At 42.0% G+C, this 24,833-nt stretch overlaps 1 protein-coding gene across 2 annotated transcripts in view; it reads left to right on the top strand.

Annotated features, from left to right (window-relative positions):
• LOC127657807 (zinc finger protein 385D-like) overlaps positions 1-23,592 on the top strand; it is a 100,760-nt gene extending 77,168 nt beyond the window's left edge. Inside the window, exons 5-8 of one of the 2 annotated variants that reach the window (XM_052146723.1) lie at positions 14,079-14,345; positions 17,994-18,175; positions 18,473-18,574; positions 21,393-23,592. In XM_052146723.1, the coding sequence (XP_052002683.1) occupies positions 14,079-14,345; positions 17,994-18,175; positions 18,473-18,574; positions 21,393-21,623 (782 nt within the window). In that variant the 3' untranslated portion in view covers positions 21,624-23,592. Of the gene's footprint in view, positions 1-14,078; positions 14,346-17,993; positions 18,176-18,472; positions 18,575-21,389 lie in introns of both variants that reach the window. The other variant, XM_052146722.1, reaches the window with a different exon arrangement.
• Positions 23,593-24,833: the final 1,241 nt, after the last annotated feature.

Raw genomic sequence — 24,833 nt, 5'->3', positions numbered from 1 at the left:
ACCTTTAATGACTTATTTTCAGACCACAATACTGTTCAAATTGATGCACAGTCTTGAGGAGTAACTAATTAAAAGTAGTGAAGCTACTTATTTAAAGGAAAAGTTTACACAAAAATTAAGACTAATTTCATGATCCTTCACGGCTGCAGAATTCATCAAAATAACATAAAACTGCCAATTTTGTCAAATGTTATTACTAAACCGCAAAAGGCAGCAATTAATGATAAACAAGATAAACATGGTCTGTGTGACTGTAACCCGCACAAGAAGAGACAGTCACAATGTAGATGAAAACTGCTTTTATTAAGAGCAGGCAAAAGTACAATAGGGAAAATCCAGAAGAAGAGTAGTCAAGGGGAGCGTAAGGTCGAAGCCGGGGAATCAGGATAAGGCAAAGGGGCAAATCTACAAATAGAGTGGTCGAGGAAAGCGTAAGGTCGAAGCCGGGTAATCAGAATCAGAATAGCGAGTAATACTAACAGGTAGAATAAACAGGGGAGCTAGGGGAACACTAGAGCTGGCAAAGCGAAGGGGTAACTAAACAATAACCAACAAGAGTGAAACGAAAGGGTTGTGATATATGTAGGGGAACAAACGAGCGGTGCAGGTGAAACGAATAACTAGGTGATGGGACGAGTGCAGGTGTATACAATGAAGGGGTGATTGAGACGAGTGCAGGTGTATTCAATACTCTGGCGATTGGGAGCGGGCATGTGAGCCCGAGGGGGGAGATTGGGAACGAGCATGTGAGCTCGAGGAAGCAGAACGAGCGTGTGAGCTCGAGGGAGCAGAACGAGCGTGTGAGCTCGAGGGAGCGGGGCGAACCGAAGGAGCGGGGTTCGTTACAGTACTCCCCCCTCTGCTACGGACGGCTCCTGACGGCCGCGCTCGGTTGCGAGGAGCGCGACCTCTGGGAAGTGGTGCGGGACGATCGGGATGCTGGCGATGGTAGTCCAGCTTAAGAGCTGGATCCAGGACATCTCTCGACCGTACCCACGACTGCTCCTCAGGTCCGTAGCCCTCCCAGTCAACCAGGTACTGCAGCTCGCCTCCCCGACGTCGGGAGTCTAGCAGAGCCCGGACCGTATAGGCGGGTTGACCACCGACATCGAGTGGTGGAGGGGGTATCTGGGCTGCCGTGGGTGGAAACATGGGGCTGTAGTGCACTGGTTTAAGAAGGGAAACATGAAACACAGGACAAATTTTGTAGCGGGGTGGTAAAAGTAATTTGTATGTGACAGGGTTAATGCGTGAAATAATTTTAAAAGGGCCGACATACTTGGGACTGAGTTTTTTCGACGGGAGCCAGAGACGGATGTCTCGGGTGGAGAGCCAAACCCTTTGACCCGGATGGAACAGGGGGGCAGGACGGCGTCGGCGGTCTGCCTTAGCCTTCTGGGTTTGGACGGAATGTTGTATCCGGTCGTGGGTGGCTCTCCAGACCTGGGCACTCCTCTGGGCCCAGGCATCCACCGCCGGAACGTCGCTGGGGTCAGCTTCCCACGGGAACAGAGGTGGTTGGTAGCCCAGGACGCATTGGAAGGGGGTGAGGTGTGTCGATGAGCTGACAAGGCTGTTCTGGGCGTATTCGGCCCAGGGGAGGTAGGTGTGCCAACTGCCCTGGTTTTGGGCACAGTAGGCCCTCAGGTACCTGCCTATCTCTTGATTGAGACGCTCAGTTTGGCCATTGGTTTGGGGGTGGTATCCCAAGGAGAAGTTGAGTTGGATACCCAGCCTGTCGCTGAAAGCTCGCCAGAAGCGAGACGTGAATTGGGTACCCCGATCAGAGGTGATCTCCTCGGGAATACCGAAGTTACGGAAGATGTGGGTGATCACCAGGTCGGCCAGTTGTGTCGCGTTGGGCAACCCGGGCAGAGGAATCAGGCGGCACATTTTTGAAAAACGGTCTATGACCACAAGGATCTCGGTCCGGCCGTCGGAGGGGGGTAAGTCCGTGATGAAGTCCATAGCAATATGGGACCACGGTCGGTCAGGTACTGGTAACGGCTGGAGGAGACCTGCAGGAAGGTGACGAGGTGTCTTGGACTGGGCACAGACGGGACATGAGAGGACAAAGTCGTGAATGTCGTCTTTGAGTGAGGGCCACCAATATCTCCTAGCAAGCAGCTCGGTAGACCGGGTAATTCCCGGGTGGCCAGAACAAAGTGAAGTATGTACCCACTGCATCAGTTGAGGGTGAATAATGGTGGGGACATATACCTTGTTGGGGGGGTTTGAGGAGGTGCGGGCTCGTCGCCTTGAGCCTGCAGGATGGCCTCCGTCAGTTCCCACTGAACGGGTGCAACGACGCACGACATGGGGAGAATGGTTTCTGACTCCGGGGGTTCCGAGCCATGGCTGAACAGGCAAGAAAGTGCGTCTGCCTTGAGGTTCTGGGAGCCCGGACGAAAAGTCACGGTAAAGTGAAATCGGGTGAAGAACATAGCCCACCTGGCCTGTCGAGGGTTTAACCTCTTGGCGGCGCGGAGGTACTCTAGGTGCTTGTGGTTGGTGAAAGCGACAAAGGGGAACCTAGAGCCCTCCAGCCAATGGCACCATTCCTCCAGGGCCAGCTTGATGGCCAGCAGCTCTCTATTCCCGGCGTCGTAGTTCTGTTCGGGGAGGACAGCTTGTGAGAGTAGAACGCACACGGGTATAACTTGGCAGGAGTCCCGTGTGGTTGGGAGAGTACAGCCCCCACCCCTACCTCAGAGGCATCTACCTCTACCACCGAACGGGAGAGTGGGATCGGGCTGCCGCAGGACTGGGGAGGTTGTGAAGGCCTCCTTAAGGGCCTGGAAGGCTTGTCGGGCGGGTGTGTTCCAGGTGAGGAACTTCGGGTTGCCTCGTGTGAGAGAAGTGAGGGGTGCGGCGATTTTGCCGAAGTCTCTAATGAAACGCCGGTAGTAATTGGCGAAACCCAGGAACCGTTGGAGCTCCTTGAGCATACTAGGTTCGGGCCAAGATAGGACTGCGGCAACTTTGTCGGTCTCCATCTCCATAGTTCCTGCTGACAGGACGTAACCCAAGAAGGAGACGGAGGGGCGGTGAAAGGCACACTTCTCTGCCTTCACGAATAGGTCGTGCTCTCGTAGTCTCTGTAACACCCTCGAGACGTGGACGGTGTGTTCAGAGAGTGTAGCGGAGTATATTAACAGGTCGTCAATGTAGACGATGAGGAAGAGGTCTAGCATGTCTCGGAAGACGTCGTTCATAAACGACTGGAACACTGAAGGGGAGTTGGCGAGGCTGTACGGCATCACCAAATACTCGTAGTGCACTCTGGTGGTGATGAACGCCATCTTCCATTCGTCCCCCTTGCGGATGCGCACAAGGTTGTACGCACTCCGGAGATCGAGTTTGGTGAATACCTTCGCCTTACTGACCTGTTCGAGGGACGGTTGGATGAGAGGTAGGGGGTAGGCGAACTTCACGGTGGCCTTGTTTAGGGCTCGTTAATCGATGCAGGGGCGAAGCCCGCCGTCCTTTTTGCCCACGAAAAAGAAGCCGGACGCCACCGGGGAGGTGGATGGCCGGATGATGCCTAGTTTGAGTGCCTCGTCAATGTAGTCTTCCATGGCTTTAGTTTCGGGTAATGTTAGGGGTAGACTCGGCTCTTGGGGAGTGGGGACCCCGGAAGGAGCTCGATGGCGCAGTCCACGCTACAGTGGGTTGGAAGACTAACCTGGGTCTTCTCGAACACGTCAGCAAAAGAAGAGTATTCAGGAGGGATGGTGACAGAGGAGTTTACTTCGGGGCTCTCTACAGAGGTGGAGGACACAGGAAGGGAAATGCAGTGTGATAGGCAGTGGTCGGTCCAGTGCAACAGCTCCCCTGTGCGCCAGGAAATGTGGGGGTCATGAAGCGCCAACCAGGGGTGGCCTAAAACTACAGGGTCTCTGGGTGAGTGCACTATAAAAACTGGATGAGCTACGTGTGAAACAAGCTCACTTGGAGGGACAATGGCATGGTCCGGAAGGAAATGAGACCCGATCTGAGAGGTGCCCCATCTAGAGAGTTAACTCTGAGAGGTGGCACGACCGGACTGAGTGGGATGGATAGTTTCTGGACCAAGCCATCGTCTAAAAAATTTCCCGCTGCCCCGGAATCCACTAGGGCTGGGGTAGAAAAAGGGACATTGTTAAAACTCAACATTACTGGGAGGCAGACTTGTTTCTGGGTAATGTTGAGAAAGACAGATGTTCTCACCTGACCTTTGGAGAGGGAACGCCGGGGGCCGGCTGGGCATGAGTCAATTCGGTGACCCGGGGTGCCACAGTATAGGCAGAGGCTCTGTGTCAACCGTCTGGTGGGGATGGACTCCCGGCCGACCGCCTGGAGCAGGAGAACCGCTGCCAGGGGCGGGGGAGACCCCTTCTGTTCCCCAAGAATGAGGCAGGGCATTCCGTCCCCCTGGGGCCGGAGGACCATTAAAAATATAATTTATATTTTCAAGCCGGTTCTCGCTTCCTCCTTTCCCTGTAATCCCTTTACACCGCTACATGTTAATATACAAATCTACAAACAGAGGAGATGAGAGCTTTTCACCCTATTGTAAACATTATAAACTGTGAAATACACACTGCACTTTCAGTGTCAAAATAAAAGCTCCAGGTGAAGTAAATAGGACAGAAATATAATACTTTTGTATAAAACAAAATCTAATCCTAAAAATAATAATGATAATTAAGCATTATTTTAACAAACATGTCTGGGTTCTACAGTAATAATTTAGTACTATGCAATGTTCAACTGGGAGTTCATAATTTTTTGACAGCTTGCTCATTAACAAGGAAAACTATACAAAGGTAAATAAAGCTTTTTATTAAGTTACTATGTATCATTGTATACACTCGGGAAAAAATATTTTAAGATTTATGCATTTCTTTTTAATAACAAAATTCCATCTAATTGAATTGAGTAATCTTTTATAAAATAAAAAATATAAAAAAATTTATTAAATTAATATTAAGTGTTAATTTAATTGTGTTATACATTACGCAAATCAGATTGATCATGAATTATACTGTTTGTTTGTATATGTATATATATATATATATATATATATATATATATATATATATATATATATATATATATATACACACACACACACACACACAGTCAGGTCCATAAATATTGGGACATCGACACAATTCTAATCTTTTTGGCTCTATACACCACCACAATGGATTTGAAATGAAACGAACAAGATGTGCTTTAACTGCAGACTTTCAGCTTTAATTTGAGGGTATTTACATCCAAATCAGGTGAACGTTGTAGGAATTACAACAGTTTGTATATGTGCCTCCCACTTTTTAAGGGACCAAAAGTAATGGGACAATTGGCTGCTCAGCTGTTCCATGGTCAGGTGTGTGTTATTCCCTCATTATCCCATTTACAAGGAGCAGATAAAAGGTCCAGAGTTCATTTCAAGTGTGCTATTTGCATTTGGAATCTGTTGCTGTCAACTCTCAATATGAGATCCAAAGAGCTGTCACTATCAGTGAAGCAAGCCATCATTAGGCTGAAAAATCAAAACAAACCCATCAGAGAGATAGCAAAAACATTAGGTGTGGCCAAATCAACTGTTTGGAACATTCTTAAAAAGAAAGAACACACCGGTAAGTTCAGCAACACCAAAAGACCCGGAAGACCACGGAAAACAACTGTGTTGGATGACCGAAGAATTCTTTCCCTGGTGAAGAATACACCCTTCACAACAGTTGGCCAGATCAAGAACACTCTCCAGGAGGTAGGTGTATGTGTGTCAAAGTCAACAATCAAGAGAAGACTTCACCAGAGTGAATACAGAGGGTTCACCACAAGATGTAAACCATTGGTGAGCCTCAAAAACAGGAAGGCCAGATTAGAGTTTGCCAAACAACATCTAAAAAAGCCTTCACAGTTCTGAAACAACATCCGATGGACAAATGAGACAAAGATCAACTTGTTCCAGAGTGATGGGAAGAGAAGAGTATGGAGAAGGAAAGGAACTGCTCATGATCCAAAGCATACCACCTCATCAGTGAAGCATGGTGGTGGTAGTGTCATGGCGTGGGCATGTATGGCTGCCAATGGAACTGGGTCTCTTGTATTTATTGATGATGTGACTGCTGACAAAAGAAGCAGGATGAATTCTGAAGTGTTTTGGGCAATATTATCTGCTCATATTCAGCCAAATGCTTCAGAACTCATTGGACGGCGCTTCACAGTACAGATGGACAATGACCCGAAGCATACTGCGAAAGTAACCAAAGAGTTTTTTAAGGGAAAGGAGTGGAATGTTATGCAATGGCCAAGTCAATCACCTGACCTGAATCCGATTGAGCATGCATTTCACTTGCTGAAGACAAAACTGAAGGGAAAATGCCCCAAGAACAAGCAGGATCTGAAGACAGTTGCAGTAGAGGCCTGGCAGAGCATCACCAGGGATGAAACCCAGCATCTGGTGATGTCTATGCGTTCCAGACTTCAGGCTGTAATTGACTGCAAAGGATTTGCAACCAAATATTAAAAAGTGAAAGTTTGATTTATGATTGTTAATCTGTCCCATTACTTTTGGTCCCTTAAAAAGTGGGAGGCACATATACAAACTGTTATAATTCCTACACCGTCCACCTGATTTGGATGTAAATACCCTCAAATTAAAGCTGAAAGTCTGCAGTTAAAGCACATCTTGTTCGTTTAGTTTCAAATCCATTGTGGTGGTGTATAGAGCCAAAAAGATTGGGCCAAAAGACCCAATATTTATGGACCTGACTGTATATATTATATATATATATATATATATATATATATATATATATATATATATATATATATATATATATATATATATATATTAAAGTGCATACAATGAAAATGATTAAATCCCTTGTGTTAATTTAATGAAAAACTATGGAAAATTACTTTTATATTAAAGTATTGAATTTACTTGGCTACAATGGCTTTTTGGATGAAATGATGATAAATGATCTGATAAAAAAACAAAACAAAAAACATAAAACACTTTTGAGCCATTTCAGCGCAAACGCATAATTACTTAAATGTATCTTGAATATCGCCAATAGTCTGAAAAATATTGAGCCATGGAATGATTTGTTCACAAGTAGCTTAACTATCAACTGTGAAACAGTAGCTTCACAAACACGTACACAAAGTGGACTGTACGTAGCTGTGCCAAACATCCTGTGGAGAGAGTTTGGTTTGGTGGTTTGTGTCGTGGGTTTCCTGTTGGTAGATGAAATTGAGGCTAACGATCAGGTCAGAGCTGCCGCTCACTCACTCACTCATCTCATTTACATCTCATTCAAGGTGAATCTACCCATAAGCAGATAATGACTTTGTGGGCTTTTCTACACTGGCAGTAAGGTGATTAATGGCCAGTAGAGCTTTGCTAAATAGCTTCTTCATTGAGTGAATAAAGCTGAGAAATCTAATTTGAATTGATAAAATCAACATGAAATGCATTTCCCAACCCTTTTTACTTCCGTATTCTGATGAATTTGAGTGAAATGGAAAGTTCAATGAGAAAAAATGGTAACAATTTACAATAAAGTTGTATTTGTGAACAAATACATTCTTTGGCCAAAATGAAGATGCCTATTGTCCCGCATCCAAGCGTTGATATAGTACCAAACGTCCTGTATTGGAGCGCTTAAAACGGGCAACCCTAACTACTCCACACGGCTTAGTGACTTATGACATTGACTTACTGTGAATAGCTTTCATTTATCCATGCAAATAGCACATTATAGTGCACAAACTTGTCTTTGTGGTTGACAAAGAGCTCCATCAGTCATTGTGACTGAAGGTTTGTTTTTCATTATATCCAAACCCTCATCCGTAGAGCTTTGAGAAGAGTACATTTGGGGTCTCTGGTTGAGTTCCTGCCTCTCAGTTACAGTGGTCAAACTCGACTGCAGTGTATGTGTACAGGCCACTGCACATTTAATAAAAACTGGAGCCTATTTGTATTCTCTGTGTGCCGTGGTTTCATGGTCGATGCTTCTCTGGTGGGAAAGAAATGTCTCCATTTGCCCGTGGCATTGCCGCCTGAGTCCAGAGCTCAACAAGCTAATCTTCTCCAGCCAGCTGGTGAGCCTTTCAACACTGATACAGCAGGACTCCTGGACCCATCGCCTACAAACCTGCTCCATAAAAATCTTGTTTTCATTTTCAACAAATGGTCAGTGAAGAGAGATGCTTAAATTTCAGAAAATGTTGACTGCCAACTGCATTTCACTGTAACTATAACTTTGGACATGTTTTTGTACCGGCTAAAATCCTGATTTTGGTGCTTTTTATTTTTCGTAGCAATAAGAGATAAATAAACAATATATACAACTCTGGAAAAAAATTAAGAGACCACTGCAAAATTATCAGTTTCTCTGGATTTACTATTTATAGGTATGTGTTTGGGTAAAATGAACATTTTTGTTTTCATACCTTGAATAATGCAAAGAAAACAAGTTCATATTCATTTTGCATATGAACATTTAACATTTGCCGCTCGCTGCCCCGCTTCCCTTTACACCCGTATGTCCAGGGCGGGGCATGCAAATTATGTCTGCCAACTTGACATTGGCCTTTTCTCAGGTTCAGAGGTACGTTTGGCGTCCCAGGAAGACCCCTTGTGTCACTTCATTTGACACAACGTCGAGTGCGTGACAGAAGGGGAAATCAATATTTGGTGGAATAACCCTGATTTTCAATCACAGTTTTCATGCGTCTTGGCATGCTCTCTACCAGTCTTTCACATTGCTGTTGGGTGACTTTATGCTAATTCAAGCAGCTCGGCTTTGTTTGATGGCTTGTGAACATCCATCTTCCTCTTGATCACATTCCAGAGGTTTTCAATGGGGTTCAGGTCTGGAGATTGGGCTGGCCATGACAGGGTCTTGATCCGGTGGTCCTCCATCCACACCTTGATTGACCTGACTTTGTGGCATGGAGCATTGTCCTGCTGGATAAAACAATTGTCAGAGTTGGGGAACATTGTCAGAGCAGAAGCAAGTTTTCTTCCAGGATAACCTTGTACGTGGATTGATTAATGCGTCCTTCACAAAGACGAATCCACCCGATTCCAGCCTTGCTGAAGCACCCCCAGATCATCATCGATCCAGGCCACAAGCCATCAAACAAAGCCGAGCTGCTTGAATTTTTATACATCTTTGTAATATATGAATAGATAATATATAAATGATAAATAAATTGCAATCTATATATTTTTTATACTGTATATATATATATATATATAAAGTTATAATTTATACATTACATTAATAATGTGTTAAATTACTATTACAATTTTTTTCTACATGTGATGGCTGCTGGAAATGGGGCCTGTCTAGTTTTGATAAAAATCACTTTTTTAAAATAGTGATTGTGCTGTTTTTTACATCAGTAATGTCCTGACTATACTTTGTGATCAGTTGAATGCCACTTTAGTGAATTAAAGTACCAATTTCCTTCTGAAACAGCAAAATCTGTAGATTATTCCAACCTTTTGGCCCCCAGTGATGTCAAGCCTTTAGTCAGTTAGCCAATAAGCTTCTGATTGGCTAAATGGCTAATTGAAGTCAATTGGAGGTGTACCTGAGGATTTATTTTAAGGCCTACCTTCAAACTCAGTGCCTCTTTGCTTGACATCAATGGAAAATCAAAAGAAATCAGCCAAGACCTCAGAAACAGTTTTGGGCCTCCACAAGTCTGTTTCATCCTTGGGAGCAATTTCCAAATGCCTGAAGGTACCATGTTCATCTGTACAAACAATAGTACACAAGTACAAACATCATGGGACCACGCAGCCATCATACTGCTCAGGAAGGAGATGCATTCTGTCTCCCAGAGATGAACGTAGTTTGGTGCGAAATCTGCCAATCAATCCCAGAACAACTGCAAAGGACCTTGTGAAGATGCTGGAGGAAACAGGTGGACAAGTATCTAGATCCACAGTAAAATGAGTCCTATATCGACATAACCTGAAAGGCTGCTCCGCAAGGAAGAAGCCGCTGCTCCAAAACTGCCATAAAAAAGCCAGACTACAGTTTGCAAGATCATATGGGTACAAAGACAAGAGAAATTTCCTCTGGTCTGAAGAAACAAAAATGGAACTATTTGACCATAATGACCATTGTTACGTTTGGAGGAAAACGGGAGAGGCTTGCAAGCTGAAGAACACCATCCAAACTGTGAAGCATGAAAATGGCAGCATTATGTTGTAGGGATGCTTGCTGCAGGAGGGACTGGTGCACTTCACAAAATAGATGGCATCATGAGGAAGGAAAATGATGTGGATATATTGAAACAACATCACAATCAGCCATGAAGTTAAATCTCAATAAAATGTCACAAATGGGTCTTCCATAAGGACATTGACCCCAAGAATAACTCCAGAGTCAAAGGACAAAAAAGTCAAGGTATTGGAGTGGTCATCACAAAGCCCCGACTTCAATCGGAACTGAAAAAGCGTGTGCGAGCAATGAGTCCTACAAACCTGCTCGGTTACACCAGGTCTGTCTGGAGGAATGGGCCAAAATTCCAGCAACTTATTGTGAGTAGCTTGTGGAAGGCTACCTAAAACATGTGACCCAAGTTAAACAATTTAAAGGCAATGCTAACAAATACTAACATTAACTTTTTGAGTTGGGCCTCTAATGCTTAAGAAACTGTAATTGGACAGTCAACTGTTTTCATTTCGCATACACGTCACATATGCTGCTGCAAGGCAGGTGGTAAGATTCGCTGTGGTGTCAATTCCCCTTTTGATCAAGTAGCATTGGTCAGAAGAGGAGCACAGGGATAAACAACAGTCTCTTCTTAATGGGTCACCAAAATAGAAAGACATAATTCAGTATCGACTGAGTCCCTGCAGGCTGAAATGAAGACAGCGTGTGCCGTGTCTCTGTTATTACTGTACAAAGAGTCCAAACTCCTCAGACATTGATCAGTGCACCCTGCCAAAACCAGACCTCATCTGGGAACAATCACAGGCTGTTTATTTTATTCGGTGTAATTAATCTTGATGTCAACTGCATTAGGTAATATTGACCTCGATATTTGATAGTTATTTTCTAGGAGTTATCTCCACACACAAATGAAAAGAAGTCTTAAAAGCAACTCAAACAGTGAAAACACAGCCAGAATGGGTGAGTGCAGTTTGATGGAATAATGTTCTTATGCATTATTGACAATGGAACTAAAGGACCATTTAGAGGTCAACAGATCATTTATGACATCAGCAGCTTTTGTATTTATGTGTGTCTGCTCATTTATCTGCAAGACAACCCAATACTCAACCATCTATAGAAGATGCATGGTGCATGTAATTAGAAAAACATGACTTGTATACGTTCTTCACTAGCGTTATTGTGAGTCAAAGAGGTGCTTACATCACGGTATGAAAATGAATGATATTTCATTGGACAAATGATAGACATTTTGTTGGATTATTTAGTACACAAACCAAAACATAACAAATAAGTCTCGCATTAGTGCAAAAACAGCCATGTCCAAAGTAAGCAGTACTAACAAGAGATTGTTTTTGAAAGTCTGGTGTCGATGATTGCCGTAAATGTAGCACAATCAATGTGAGTTTAAATGAAAATGTATCAGTGTGGACATAGTTTAATATTATAAAACAAATAGAATAGAATAGAACTTTTTTTCAAAAACAATTTTTTTTCTTAAATTCCAGAATGTCTAAATAGTGAATAAAAGTTTCATTAAAAGCATTAAATTATATATATATATATATATATATATATATATATATATATATATATATATATATATAAGTATATATATATATATATTATAAAATATATATATACAGTATATATATAATATAATTTTTTTATTTTTTATAATCTCTTATAATTGTTTCTTTAAAAAATAAGCAGTAAAACTATTTTGTTTTAAAATTTTATTAATATTTGAAAAACCTCCAACAAAAAAGTAGCTAGGTAGATCTTTTGTTGTCATGTGACCAAAAGAAAACAAAGATTAAACATAAAACCCCTTAAGACCCTCATGACTGTATGTGAAGTTTGAAAAATATCTGATATTTGGGATTTTATATATTTATATATGTATATATATACTCCGTTCAGCACAAAATTAAAACCACCTGCCTAATATCATGTAGGTCCCCCTCGTGCTGCCAAAACAGCTCTGACCCATCAAGGCATGAACTCCTCTAGACCTCTGAAGGTGTCCTGTGGTATCTGACACCAAGACATTAGCAGCAGATCCTTTAAGCCCTGTTTGGTCCAACACATCCCAAAGATGCTCAATCGGATTGAGATCTGGGCAATTTGGAGGCCAAGTCATCACCTTGAACTCTGTGTCATGTTTCTCAAACCATTTCCGAACAGTTTTTGCAGTGTGGCACAGCGCATTATCCTGCTGAAAGATGCCACTGCCATCAGGGAATATTGTTGCCTTTAAGAGGTGTACGTGGTCTGCAACAATCTGTACAATCTTTATAAGTGCCTATAATGGGCACGTGAATGTCAGAACTGGACCATGGAGAAATGGAAGAAGGTGGCCTGGTCTGATGAATCAAGTTTTCTTTTAGACCATGTGGATGCCCGGGTGCGTGTGCATCGTTTACCTGGGGAAGAGATGGCAGCAGGATGCACCGTGGGAAGAAGGTAGGCCAGTGAGCCAGTGTAAAGCTCTGGGCAATGTTCTGCTGGGAAACCTTGGGTTCTGGCAATCATGTGGGTGTCAAAGTAACATCCACATGAATGCCAGGACCAGGGGTCAGCATGGTCACTCTGACCGGTCTGTGGCTATGCAGCCCCTATATGCAGCAAGCTGTGTTCTGACACCTTTCTATCATGGCCAGCATTATGTTTTTTTGTGCTACAGTAGCTCTTATGTGGTATCATACCAGACAGGCTCTTCGCTCCTCACATGCATCAGTGAGCCTTGGGTGCCCATGACCCTGTCACCAGTTCACCGGTTGTCCTTCCTTGGACCAATTTTGGTAGGTACTAACTAGGGCTGTCAAATTAAAATTCTAATTTCGAATACTTGTCGAATTTAAGAAACAAATGCACATTCGCACTGACGGTGACTTCAGATTGATCACATTCTTTCGCTGAAAAATGCTAGACACAGCGCAACAAAAACAGTGTTCCTGCACAAGATGCTGACTAAACAAAAACAAAGGGAAACAAAGACGTTCGTCTAGCGCACATTTACAGAGAAAAACAAATGGATGTTTGCAAAGCGTTCGGTGTGAACAGCCCCTTACAGTTGGTGAAGGTCTTTGGCCATTGCGTCTTGCTCTCTTAAAGGCGTTTCTCAGATTAAGCCATTTGTTTTTTAAATGCTTTGTCAGGAAAGGAGTTCAACTTGGAAATGAGTGTCTGTCTCAATATCCTCGCGTTCGATTTTGTTGGGTTTCATCTGTTTGAACAGCCCCTGGCCTGGGCTCATAGTCTGAGCCGCTTCACCACCGAGTTCAGCCGAATACCACTGCTATCTGTGAATATTGCTACTCTACACATACAACTGTACTGAATAAAAAACAATGTGGTATTTCACTGTTATTAAGAAGCAGTATATATATGGCAAAAATTCTGGATATTTTTTCAAATATTATTTACCTTTAAAATTGGTTTGAAAATCTATTTGAAATTATTAAGATGTGAACACAGACTTGCATTTATTCAAGGTGCAAGAAAAGTCATTAAAGCTTTTTTGTGCGTGTGTGCATGTGTGTGCATGTGTGTGTGTGTGTGTGTGTGTGTGTGTGTGTGAGAGAGAGAGACAGAGAGAGAGTGTGTGTGTGCATGTGTGTCTGTGTGCGCGTGTGTGCGTGTGTGTGCGTGTGTGTGCGCGTGTGTGTGCGTGTGTGTGTGTGTGGAAAATGCAAAAAATTAAATTTTAACACCAACACCGACACAACGATTATATTTCTACAAATTTGACACGTTTTAAACTAGATTCAAAATATTTCTCATATTCTCAATATTTCAGCTCGGACAAACATATTTGTCAATTATATTTATATTCAAACACATAGATACATTTGCTGATAAGTGGCCATTCTTCATCTGCAGGTGTATGTCCTAGAGAGCTTGTGGCCCCTTCATCACCCTCTTTTCCCCTGATGTCTGGCCCCGACACGGGCCCCACCGAAGCAGAGTCTACCTCAGTATCAGGAGGGGAGGACGGCCCCTCCCTCACACCCAACACGCCTCCACCCGTGGAGCCCGAATCCGAGCTGAATGCAGAGACAGAAGAGGAAAAATCTCTGCGTCTGCTATACTGTTCCCTCTGTAAGGTGGCCGTGAACTCAGTATCACAGTTGGAGGCACATAATAGTGGTAAGGATCTCACCTTTTCATTTCTGCATGGCCACACCTGCATAGTTTCTTGTATTCAGAATGTCCTTATTTACCTTGATCAATATCACAGATCAATATTACAACAATACAATATTATGAGAGACTGTGTATTCACTATTCAGTGTGTTACAGAGATTTTACCCCAATAAAAGGAGATTGTGGCTACCACATAAACACCCATTAAACATGGCAAAATCACTGTAATATACAGCTTCAATAAAAGGTGGTTATTGCTTTAAACAGGGCTGGATTGGTAATCTGTCATACCAGGCATTTTCCCGGTGGGCCGGTGCACTTTGGGGCCAATCAAGGGCGGACTGGCAATCGGGAGAACCGGGCAGGCCGAATGGGCCGTGTTAAGCTGACATGAGCCACCGCGTTATGCAGAATGGGCCACAAAACGTTGCCACGATATGCCGAAGGGGGCAGCGATATGCAGGAAAGGACAGCAAACTTATAGTGGAAGTGAATGGGACAATTGTCGGTGGGTTTAATGGTTAAATGTGATGTTATCATTTTATAAAAGCACTTACATTAATTCTTCTGTTAAATCTTGTGTTATTTTATTTGAGGTGTAAAGTTTAAATCGTAATTTTTACAGTCGTTTTAGTCTTGAAAGTTGTAAATTTGGATACAACTTTAAATAGAAAAGGTTAGTAAGCGATTTTTATTACATTCAAGTCATGTCAACATACATATTGTTTACATCTTGTGGCTTTACTTTTGGAGCAGTGAATATTTTAACGTTTACGGATTGGCCCTATTCACTTCCATTGTAAGTGCCCCACTGTAACAGATTTTTGAAGCATGAAGCATGGATGCTTTTTTTTTTAAAGGAAAGTAGGGACGGGTTGGAATATGTGCTGAAATATGCTGTCGACTTTGCTTAACCAGAGACTATTTATTTTTTAGAGATGGGCCACTTCTATTACAATGAATGGGATAAATTGGAATTCCCAACCAAGGATCATTAGTGCCCAATGTTCAAAAAATTTAGAAAGGAAGGCCCACCTTACAGGTAAAAGAGCCAGTCACCTTTTAGATACAGACATCTCCTGTTAATCAACTCGAGAACTCGCATGCACATTAGCAAAACAAGCTGGAAAAATTGTGTTTTTAGTGTAATCTGAGATAAAGAAGCACAATTTATGATACCAGTGCTGTCAGATTTTACTGCTGATTTGAAATGTGTCATTTTATGTGGATTTCGGTGTTCCGCCATTCAAGTAGACAGGAGCTACACTGTCATGACTGGAAATAGCATCCAGAGAGCTTTCCAAATATGGCCGACAGTGGACTGACTTGCTAGAAAGACTTAACTTGTATTGAACCAGGAATATTCCTTTACTGTATTAGCAGAGTTTAGAACTGGAACTATATGTTTTATAAATAAGCATTTTACAGTGATACAAGTTAGTACATTTAAAGGTGCTGTCACAAAGTTGCTTTCAAGGCAAGTCAGTCCACTTGGCGGCCATCTTTGGAACATTACCGGGCAGCTATTTTTCTATGTAAACAAGCAGCATACAAGTTACCCTTCCTTGTACTGGCATAAGGAACAACATCTCCAAAATGGAGAAAAATTACAATCAAAGAACATGTTTAAAATCAGCAGTAAAGTCTGGCAATATCTCAGGCAATGCTAAAAAAACACTATTTTCCCTGCTTGTCTAGCTAATGCACACATTTTGTCAGGCGATTTCTGAATCTAAAAGGTGAATGACTTTTACCTGTAAGGCAGGACTTTCTTTTCTACATCCGTTGGCTGTTCCAGTTTCTTCCATTCATTTTAATAGAAGTGGCCTGTCTCTGTGAAATACTCTCTGGCCACATCAACAATAATCTGTATTAGTTTGAAAAATACATAGTCACTTACCTAATGTAGGGTGACCATACGTCCTCTTTTTCAGACCTCAAAAAAATGTCTGGCCGGGATTTCTAAATTTGTGAAAATGTCCGGGATTAGGCTTTAGTTGCATTATGTTGAAGTATTATCTAATTGTGTGCACACGCATATTTGCATTGCTTTAACCCCTCTTTGTAAGTCCCGCCTTCTTGCACACCAATTGGTCGATTTATAAGAGGCTTGCAGCAACTATTGGCCAAATTCCTGCCTGTCAATCTCCACGAACACACGAAGCGCTGAGTGGAATCAATGCCCAAACGAAAGTGCAAATTTACAGAAGATTTGCACTAAAATGTCCCATGCTTTCGTCCAGGTCGAGATCCGTGGGAAGCAGAATGTATGACATGTAAAGCTGGCACTTATGTGTGAGTTGCTAATAAAGGTGCAAGTGATTTAGAAGCACACACAAGCTCTGTGAAGTATAAAGGGTCATCAAAAGGTGAAAGTTCATCAGGTAAATTAATGGACTACTTTTTGCGACCAGGTAAAATTATTATCACATTGCTGCATTTTCCATGGCCATCCAAAATAATAGTAATAGTAAATGAAGTTACACTCATCAAATATTTTATTTTAGTACATATACATTCTAAATAATGTTGGAAATGTTTATTTATTTACATATATTTATGTTATGCAAATAGTGTGTATTTTTCACTGTATTAAAGTTTGCATTCATAGTAACACTGTTTTGAACCTTATATATAATACAATAGTTAGTACTGGTGATGCAACCAATGCGCGGCCATGTCCCCACTAATATGTTTTTAGTTTAAAAATTCCTAACGTTTCCTAACTTCATCATTTCGTTGGAGGAAAGCATCATTCCTATGTGGGTCGTTCACGCAGAATACATTTTTGCGTCCATCTGTGCTGTTTTTCAAATTGTTTTCTATGTAAATATGCTAGATAGCTTTCTTTGATCGGTACGCCTCATCTCAATGTTTTTTTAATTAATGAATGTTGCATTTATATAGCGCATTTTCAGACTCTACACTCGAAGCGCTTTACACAGTGAACAGGGGACTCTCCTCAACCTCCACCAGTGTGCAGCATCCACCTGGATGATGGGACGGCAGCCATAGTGCACCAGTATTCTCAATACACACTAGCTATTGGTGGAGAGGAGAGAGTAGAGTTATAGAGCAAAGTAGTGGATGGGGATTATTAGGAGGCCATGATTGAGAAGGGTCAATGGGGGGAATTTGGCCAGGACACCGGGGTTACACCCCTACTCTTCTCGAGAAGTGCCCTGGGGGTTTTTAATGACAACAGAGAGCCCTCGGTTTAACGTCTCATCCGAAGGATGGGTTTTTCTGCATCGTGTGCATGAGTGCAGTATTTTTAAGAGATGCCATGTCAAGTTAAAAGAACTTCAACTATTAAAAAACGTGTGAACTTTCGCTGTGAACATGCGAAATGAAAAGTCTTCTGACTGCCATTCCATTTTTGTTTGCTGTTTATAGAGCCTAGTGCTCACACAGAGATACGTGTAATATTTCAGGACACCTAATTTGGTCATGTCAGGCAATAGAGATATTTTCTGTATGCCATTACAAAGAAATAAAATAGCTTACAGCAACTTTAATAGTTGCCACGAAAATTAAATGGCAGCCCTAAAGATCAGATATACAGTCTAGTCCTCTTGGTTTTGTTTTCTCTTGCAACAGTGAGTCATTAAGATGACTGATGTTTTGATCCTGCCATGTTTGGTTCCTCAGGCACCAAGCACAAGACCATGATGGAGGCACGGAGTGGGAGTGGCTCCATCAAATCCTTTCCCAGGCCAGGACTCAAAAGCAAGCTTACTACACCCACTAAAGCAGACACGGGCCTGCAGAACAAGACATTCCACTGTGAAACCTGCAACGTGCACGTCAATTCAGAAACACAGCTCAAACAGGTATCAGCTTAACATGGTATAGCCTAGTGTAGTCCGATTCCTGACCAAATAATACAGCGTGAAACACACAGTGTGACCAAATCAACCTACACAATGGAAAAAAATCCCATTTTTATTTCAAGGCTTCATTTCAATTGAATTAAATCAACTTCAAATGACTTCAATGTCATGCTTGTGAAATAACTATTGTAATTGGATGTTTAATTTGAACTGAACGTTATTATACAGCTGTAAATTGTGTTGGAGGAATCGGTCAATACATCAAATCTCTCTCACATTCTGTGTTTGTATCATCAGCATATCAGCAGCAGACGCCACAAAGACAGAGCTGCAGGAAAACCAGCTAAACCCAAGTACAGTCCATACCCCAAAACACAACGAGGACCCACCAATCAGACAGTAAGTTGTTGCTTTTTGCATCATTTCTGCGGCACTAGTGGCACCAAATGGGATTGCAATCCCACTTAACAATGTTGTTAAGTCAATCCCTGACTTAACAACATTGTCTCAACCAGTGGCATGAGTTTGGGGCGGAGTTTCCTGTTTATCTGCCCACCTTTATTTACCACCTTTAATGGTGTCCAATCAAAACTTGTCCAATTTAGATTTTAAATGGTGGATTAATTAATTAAAGTGATTAATGTTTCTAAAAAAGTATTTCTCAGTATTCACACTGCATTTAACTGATCAAATGTACATATTTACTGTACAAGTAAAACATAATATTCAGGGGAATATAATGGGACTTGATTGTATCCAGTGGTATTAGGGTTGGGAACTGTGAGTCGGTTCAATTTAAGGAAAAAAATATACCGTAACGGAGGCCTAGTCCACAATAATATGTTTTCGTTTGAAAACGCATCTTTTTCTCTTCGTTTTGGCCTTCCTCCACACTGAGACTGCGTTTTTGTCCGCGAAAACTGAGCTTTTTAAAAACGCACTTGTATGTTGTATGGTCAAGTGCCCGTCCAGAGAGAGAGATCGTTTACAGGAAGCTGACCGTCATGTGTGTGTTTGTGTCTTTGTGTTCAGTTTTATATAAAATCTATTATTTATATTGTCAAGCCGGTTCTAGCCTCCTCCTTGCCCTTCCCTTTACACTGGTGCCAGAACCCAGGAAGGAGGAGGGCTATGCTGTAGTAGAGTTCTTGCCACTACCATCCACCCCAACAGAGCAGCCGCGGCCATCTGCCGGGGGACGGAGGAGCCTGGCAACCTGGCAGCGGAGGAATGGCCGCCGACCGCGAGGGGAGTAGGGGCTCATAACCGACCACCTGGAGCGGTCAGGGCCGCTGCCAGGGGCGGAGGAGTCCCCTACCAGTCGGTGAAATGTGGCGGGGTTTGAGACCGCCGACCGCGAGCTGGGAGGGGCTCGCTGCAGACCGCCTGGAGTGGAAGAACCGCTGCCAGGGGCTGGGGAGACCCCTTCTGTTTCCCGAGAACGTGGCGGGGCGTTCCATCTGTCAGGGGCTGGAGGACTGCCTCCGATGCGCCTGGGAGGCACGGCTGTCGTCCGTTAGAGGGTGGAGGAGTGGCTGAGGACCAAGCTATGGCGTATCATAGAACCGGCTTGACAATAAAAATAATAGTTTTAATATAATATAATATACCACAAAGACACAAACATACACACATGATGGTCAGCTTCCCGTAAACGATCTCTCTGGATGGCACTTGACCATGCCCCCGCTGCCACAGCACTCCAAAGTGGATACATTTGTAAACGCCATTTTCGCGTTGTAGTGTGGACCGTGAAAACGGATGCTTTGGAAAACGATGACGCATTTATAGTCATGTGATCAATCCAACCAAAACAATCAAGATGGCGGCCTGTGTTATAGCGGCGCTGTTGTGCCTGATACTCACTTTGATAGCGTTGTTAAAAAATACATGTCACTTTGTACAACCTTCACATTGCGCTCCTTCAAAGGCGAAGGGAAGTTTACTCGGAATTGGTGTCCGGTGACGGAACACGAGGACAATTGCGTTTCAGACCGTACATGCAGCGGGGATTTTCCGCATGCGCAGTGACACGATTTAAGCATTTTCATACGTTTCAGTGTGGACGAGCAACTTTTTGAAATTTTTTTAAAACGTTAGTGTGGACAGAGAGCGTTTTGAAAAGAAACGATGGAAAGGAGAAAGAACCGGCTTGACAATATAAATAATATTTTTATGTAAAACTGAAACCAAAAGACACAAACATAAACACACGACGGTCAGCTGCCCGTAAACATTCTTTCTCTCTCACACCACCATCCGCAGTTGACCATTATTCCTCTTGGATGCTTAATTAGCCTGATAAGGGACCGGGTGTGTCTACAATCATGACCCGGCCCCGCCCTCCGCCCTGTCACAATGACTTTCGGCTCCATTAACAGTTCTCGAATGTGCATTCTTCTGCCTATGATTCCCGAATGAATGACTCTTATGATTTGATTCTTTTGAATCTACGATGCGAAACATACAGCGTGACCAGTGTAGTCCAGTTCCTGAACAGATGACTCCCATGAGCCGGTTCTTTTGAAACATACAGCATGACCAGTGTAGTCCGATTCCCAAACAAATAACTTTTATTAGCTGGTTCTTTTGAATCTACATTGCAAAACATACAGCATGACCAGTGTAGTCTGATTCCCAAACGAATAACTCTTATGAGACATTTTCTTTTTTTATTTAAATTGTGAAACATACAGCACGACCAGTGTAGTCTGATTCCCAAACGAATGACTCTTATGAGTCGGTTCTTTTGAATTTAAATCGTGAAATGTACAGCGTGATCAGTGTAGCCCGATTCCCAAACGAATAACTCTTATGAGACATTTCTTTTAAATTTACAGCGCAAAACACAGCATGACCAGTGCAGTCTGATTCCAACACAAATTATTCTCAAGAACCGGTTCTCTTGAATCTAAAAACAAATACAGTGAGGCAAGTATTGTGCGTTTCCAGAATGTATGACTCTAATGAGCCGATTCTTTTGAATCTACACCGTAGATACATAGCACAAGCTATGTTAACATGAGCTGCTCCGCAAAACTTACTTTCTAGTGAATGAAAAACATACTGAACCACAAGTCATTCATTTTGTCATGTCCTACTCGAAATGAATAAAAAATGTGTCACTGTGTTATGTGTGCTGAAGGCTTGTGAACTATTGGCTGTGAGCCAAAGGATGTACTCTTTCTTAGTGTACCACCTGTGTTTTACCCAGCAGGTGAAGATGCCGACTGTTAAAGATTTGTGCCAACCCCTCACAACCAGGATAATGCCCTCTCACCTGGCAGCTGTCGCCGCAGCGGCCGCTGCTGTTGGCTCCACCTTTCCGTTGCGTGCCTGCCACAACCCTGCCCTCTTTCAGACTCAGTCCCTCCCCGCTGCACTGCTCCGTCCCACCCCTGGGCCAATCAGGACTGCTCGCACGCCTGTACTGTTTGCCCCTTATTGACTTTTGAACGATGACCACTGGTGGACTTCATGTGCTTGGATCATTGCCGCCGCCCCCGTCACCTCGCGCTGGGCACACTGACCGAATCTAATGCGTGATTTCGCAATAATTTAAAAATGAAACACAAACCAGGTAACTATGCATTGCTGTTTTCATGTGACATTGATGTTAAGCTATAAATAATGTGCTGAATGTTTGATTTTTACATCATCATCATTGGTTAAAATACAAGACCAATTGGGGAATTCAAGAATAATTTGTGGACCGATTGACAAAGTTGAGCAAAATTCAGAAATTAACAATATTCTCCCTTTTAATTTGGTGACGCCCCACAGGATGTTGAATTGGAATGATAGAAAGAGGAAAATACTGAATATCATAAAACATAAATAGTTACACTGTTAATTTGGAGTAATTAATAGATATGTAGAGTGCGTTTTTTTCCTCAGCTGATTAAACAAGCTTAAACTACGTTCAATGTTTATTATATTTATTATGTAATAATTAATATATAAATTAAATATAAAATATTAAAACTGAAGTGTGTAACTTTTTCTGTTAATATACCTTTCCTTATCCCTCTTTAAAATGCAAAGACAACTTTAAGCCATTAGTAGGTAAAGTTTCTGGAAATCTGTAAACACTGTGTCCCTGTGGTGCTATGAAAATTCCTGGGGGTTCTCTCTTTTTAGCGAACCCTCCATCCCAACACAACAACATTGACTTAACCAATGGCATGAGTTTGGGGCGAGACTATCTGTTTGTTCGATTAACAGCAGACGGAGAGCATGCGGAAAGTTTGATTCAATGTGGTAAATGCTAAATGCTCTGCACTTATATAGTGCTTTTTTTAACCTTAGAGGTTACCAAAGCACTTTACACTGTGTCCCATTCACCCATTCACACATACTCATACACCATTGGCGGCAGAGCTGCCATGCAAGGCGCTAGTCATGCAAGGCTCTGCCATTGGGAGCAACTTGGGGTTCAGTGTCTTGCCCAAGGACACTTAGGCATGGAGTCGTGTGGGCCGAGAATAGATCCGCCAACCCTGCGATTAGCAGCCGACCTGCTCTACCACCAAATGGCACACTGCAGCTTTAATAATATGTTTTTAAATAATAATATTTAAATAAATACATTATAAAAGGTTTAATAAATTATAGCATTCTGGGAAGTGTTCTTCCACCATGCTCCGAAACATTTAAAAAAATATATACAAATTGTATTTAAATGAAATACAATGTAATGTAGGTATCATTTCAAACATTTGTTGTTAATGTAATCTAATGCGTATGGAAATGCCCCATTTGTTGTGCATGAAAGAGTTTTATTGGGTAATTCATACTGGAAAATGCAATGCATTATGAACTACCTTTACAGCAGTTACAATCATTTCTTTCTTTACTACATTAAATTCAATTGACAACTCTGTACCGTGCTTGTTACCTCAATTCAAATCAAATTTAGAAATTTAAAAATGTTACAATAATTCTCAATTCAACCATGAATGGCGCTCAACCCTGCTGACTGACTGATGCTGATTTTGGGGGTAAAATGGGACTTTGTATTTCTTTGCTGTTTTGCACTTTAAGTCCTTTCAGTTGTCGATCTTCAGTGCTTTCCCGCTGTATGTGTACTGTACCAGTTTGTGTATGTGTGCAGGAGGTTGGGGAAAATACGTGGGTGATTTCCAAAGTAGTAGTAGTCCTACTGATTCATGTCAAAGCAAGGTAAAAAAATAAAATATATAAAAATATTGGGATGTTTGTGAAGCAGATGAGTATGTATATTTGTAGGAGTGTTTATGCCTGTGCGTTGCGGGGGTGTGAGTTAACAGGCTTTTCACCTAAAACTGTCCCTGGAAAAATCGAATGAATACTACATTAGCTACAGGGGCCATAAAGCTTGTCTGTCACTTCTCGCAGTGTGAAAAAGATAAACAATTTCAAATAAAGAATCCTGCTTTGTAAAACTTGCTTGTTTGAAATTAATTCACTCATGCACAAGTACAGAGACGCACATACATGCAATTTTTTTACGATTACATTTTTAAAGGAGTAGTTCACCCAAATATGAAACATTTTCTTTTTTTAGGTAAAACACAAATTGAGATTTCATGCTGAATTTCAGAGCTTTTGTTTTCCATACAGTGAAAGTAAGTGGATGGTGATGTTTACTGTCAAAAGTAAAAAAAATAAGGTATTCAATTATAATAATAAAAATTCATTATTATTTCTGGGAGCGTAGCTTTAATAGAACAGAAGGAATTTTTCCTTATAGAAAAAGCTGAATTTATATGCATTTCAGAATTTCTTAGTATTTGGTATATGCAGGGGTGTTTCTAGAGACTCTGGTGGCCCCAGGCAGAAGCCCCGCCCACTGTATCATAGGGGCTCCTTTAGGGAGTTCTGGACGTGTCATTGCAGTTTCTTGTACCATCAATTAGTTTAAGGGGGTTCCATGTTGTCGTTGCTGTGGTCAGCCATCCTTGAGGGGACCCCCTTCCAGCTCGGGGCCCCAGGCAAATGCCTGGTTTGCCTACCCCGTTGCAACGTCTCAAACCTTTACTAAAATTGTTGTGCTGATAATATAATTTGTAATGAAAATATTTGTATTAAATTATAAAAGAGTGCAAATGCACCCCACTGTATATGTGCAAGGAAAAATAAATAAATAATAATGCTCAATGACACACAAAGATAAATATGAAACCTTTTTTAGTGTGTTTATCCAATATGATCTTTGCTTTTGATGCGAGTGGTCTTGTATTTTTAATTGAACACATGTGTGAATGCGCACAAGTTGAATGGACTACTTTAATGATACTTTTATGAAGCATTTTAGTGCTTTTTTGAGATTGAACACCCCCTGTTCCATTATACGAAATGTTTTTGTTATATGAAAAGTTCAGCATGAACAGGGCTCAAACTTGTCCTTTTTTGTTCCACAATACGAGTGGCATGAAGGTGAGCAAATAATAACAGAAATGTTCATGTCTGGGTGAACTATTCCTTTAAAACGGGTGCATAGATCTATTTAAATTTCAAGTAAACACCTAGTGTATACTGTTGTTTGGTTTGGTTAATTCAATAAAAAAGGGCAGATAATTGAATTGTAATTTGGCTCTTGGTTCGGTTATCAAGGACGTGACCTTCCTCTCAATCTTAACACATTGGCTTCTACATACAGATGTTCACCATTAGCTTT

Source organism: Xyrauchen texanus, chromosome 17 (assembly GCF_025860055.1).
Source record: "Xyrauchen texanus isolate HMW12.3.18 chromosome 17, RBS_HiC_50CHRs, whole genome shotgun sequence".
In the NCBI taxonomy this organism is placed as follows: Eukaryota; Metazoa; Chordata; class Actinopteri; order Cypriniformes; family Catostomidae; genus Xyrauchen; species Xyrauchen texanus.
This window is presented reverse-complemented; position numbering and strand designations above follow the sequence as displayed.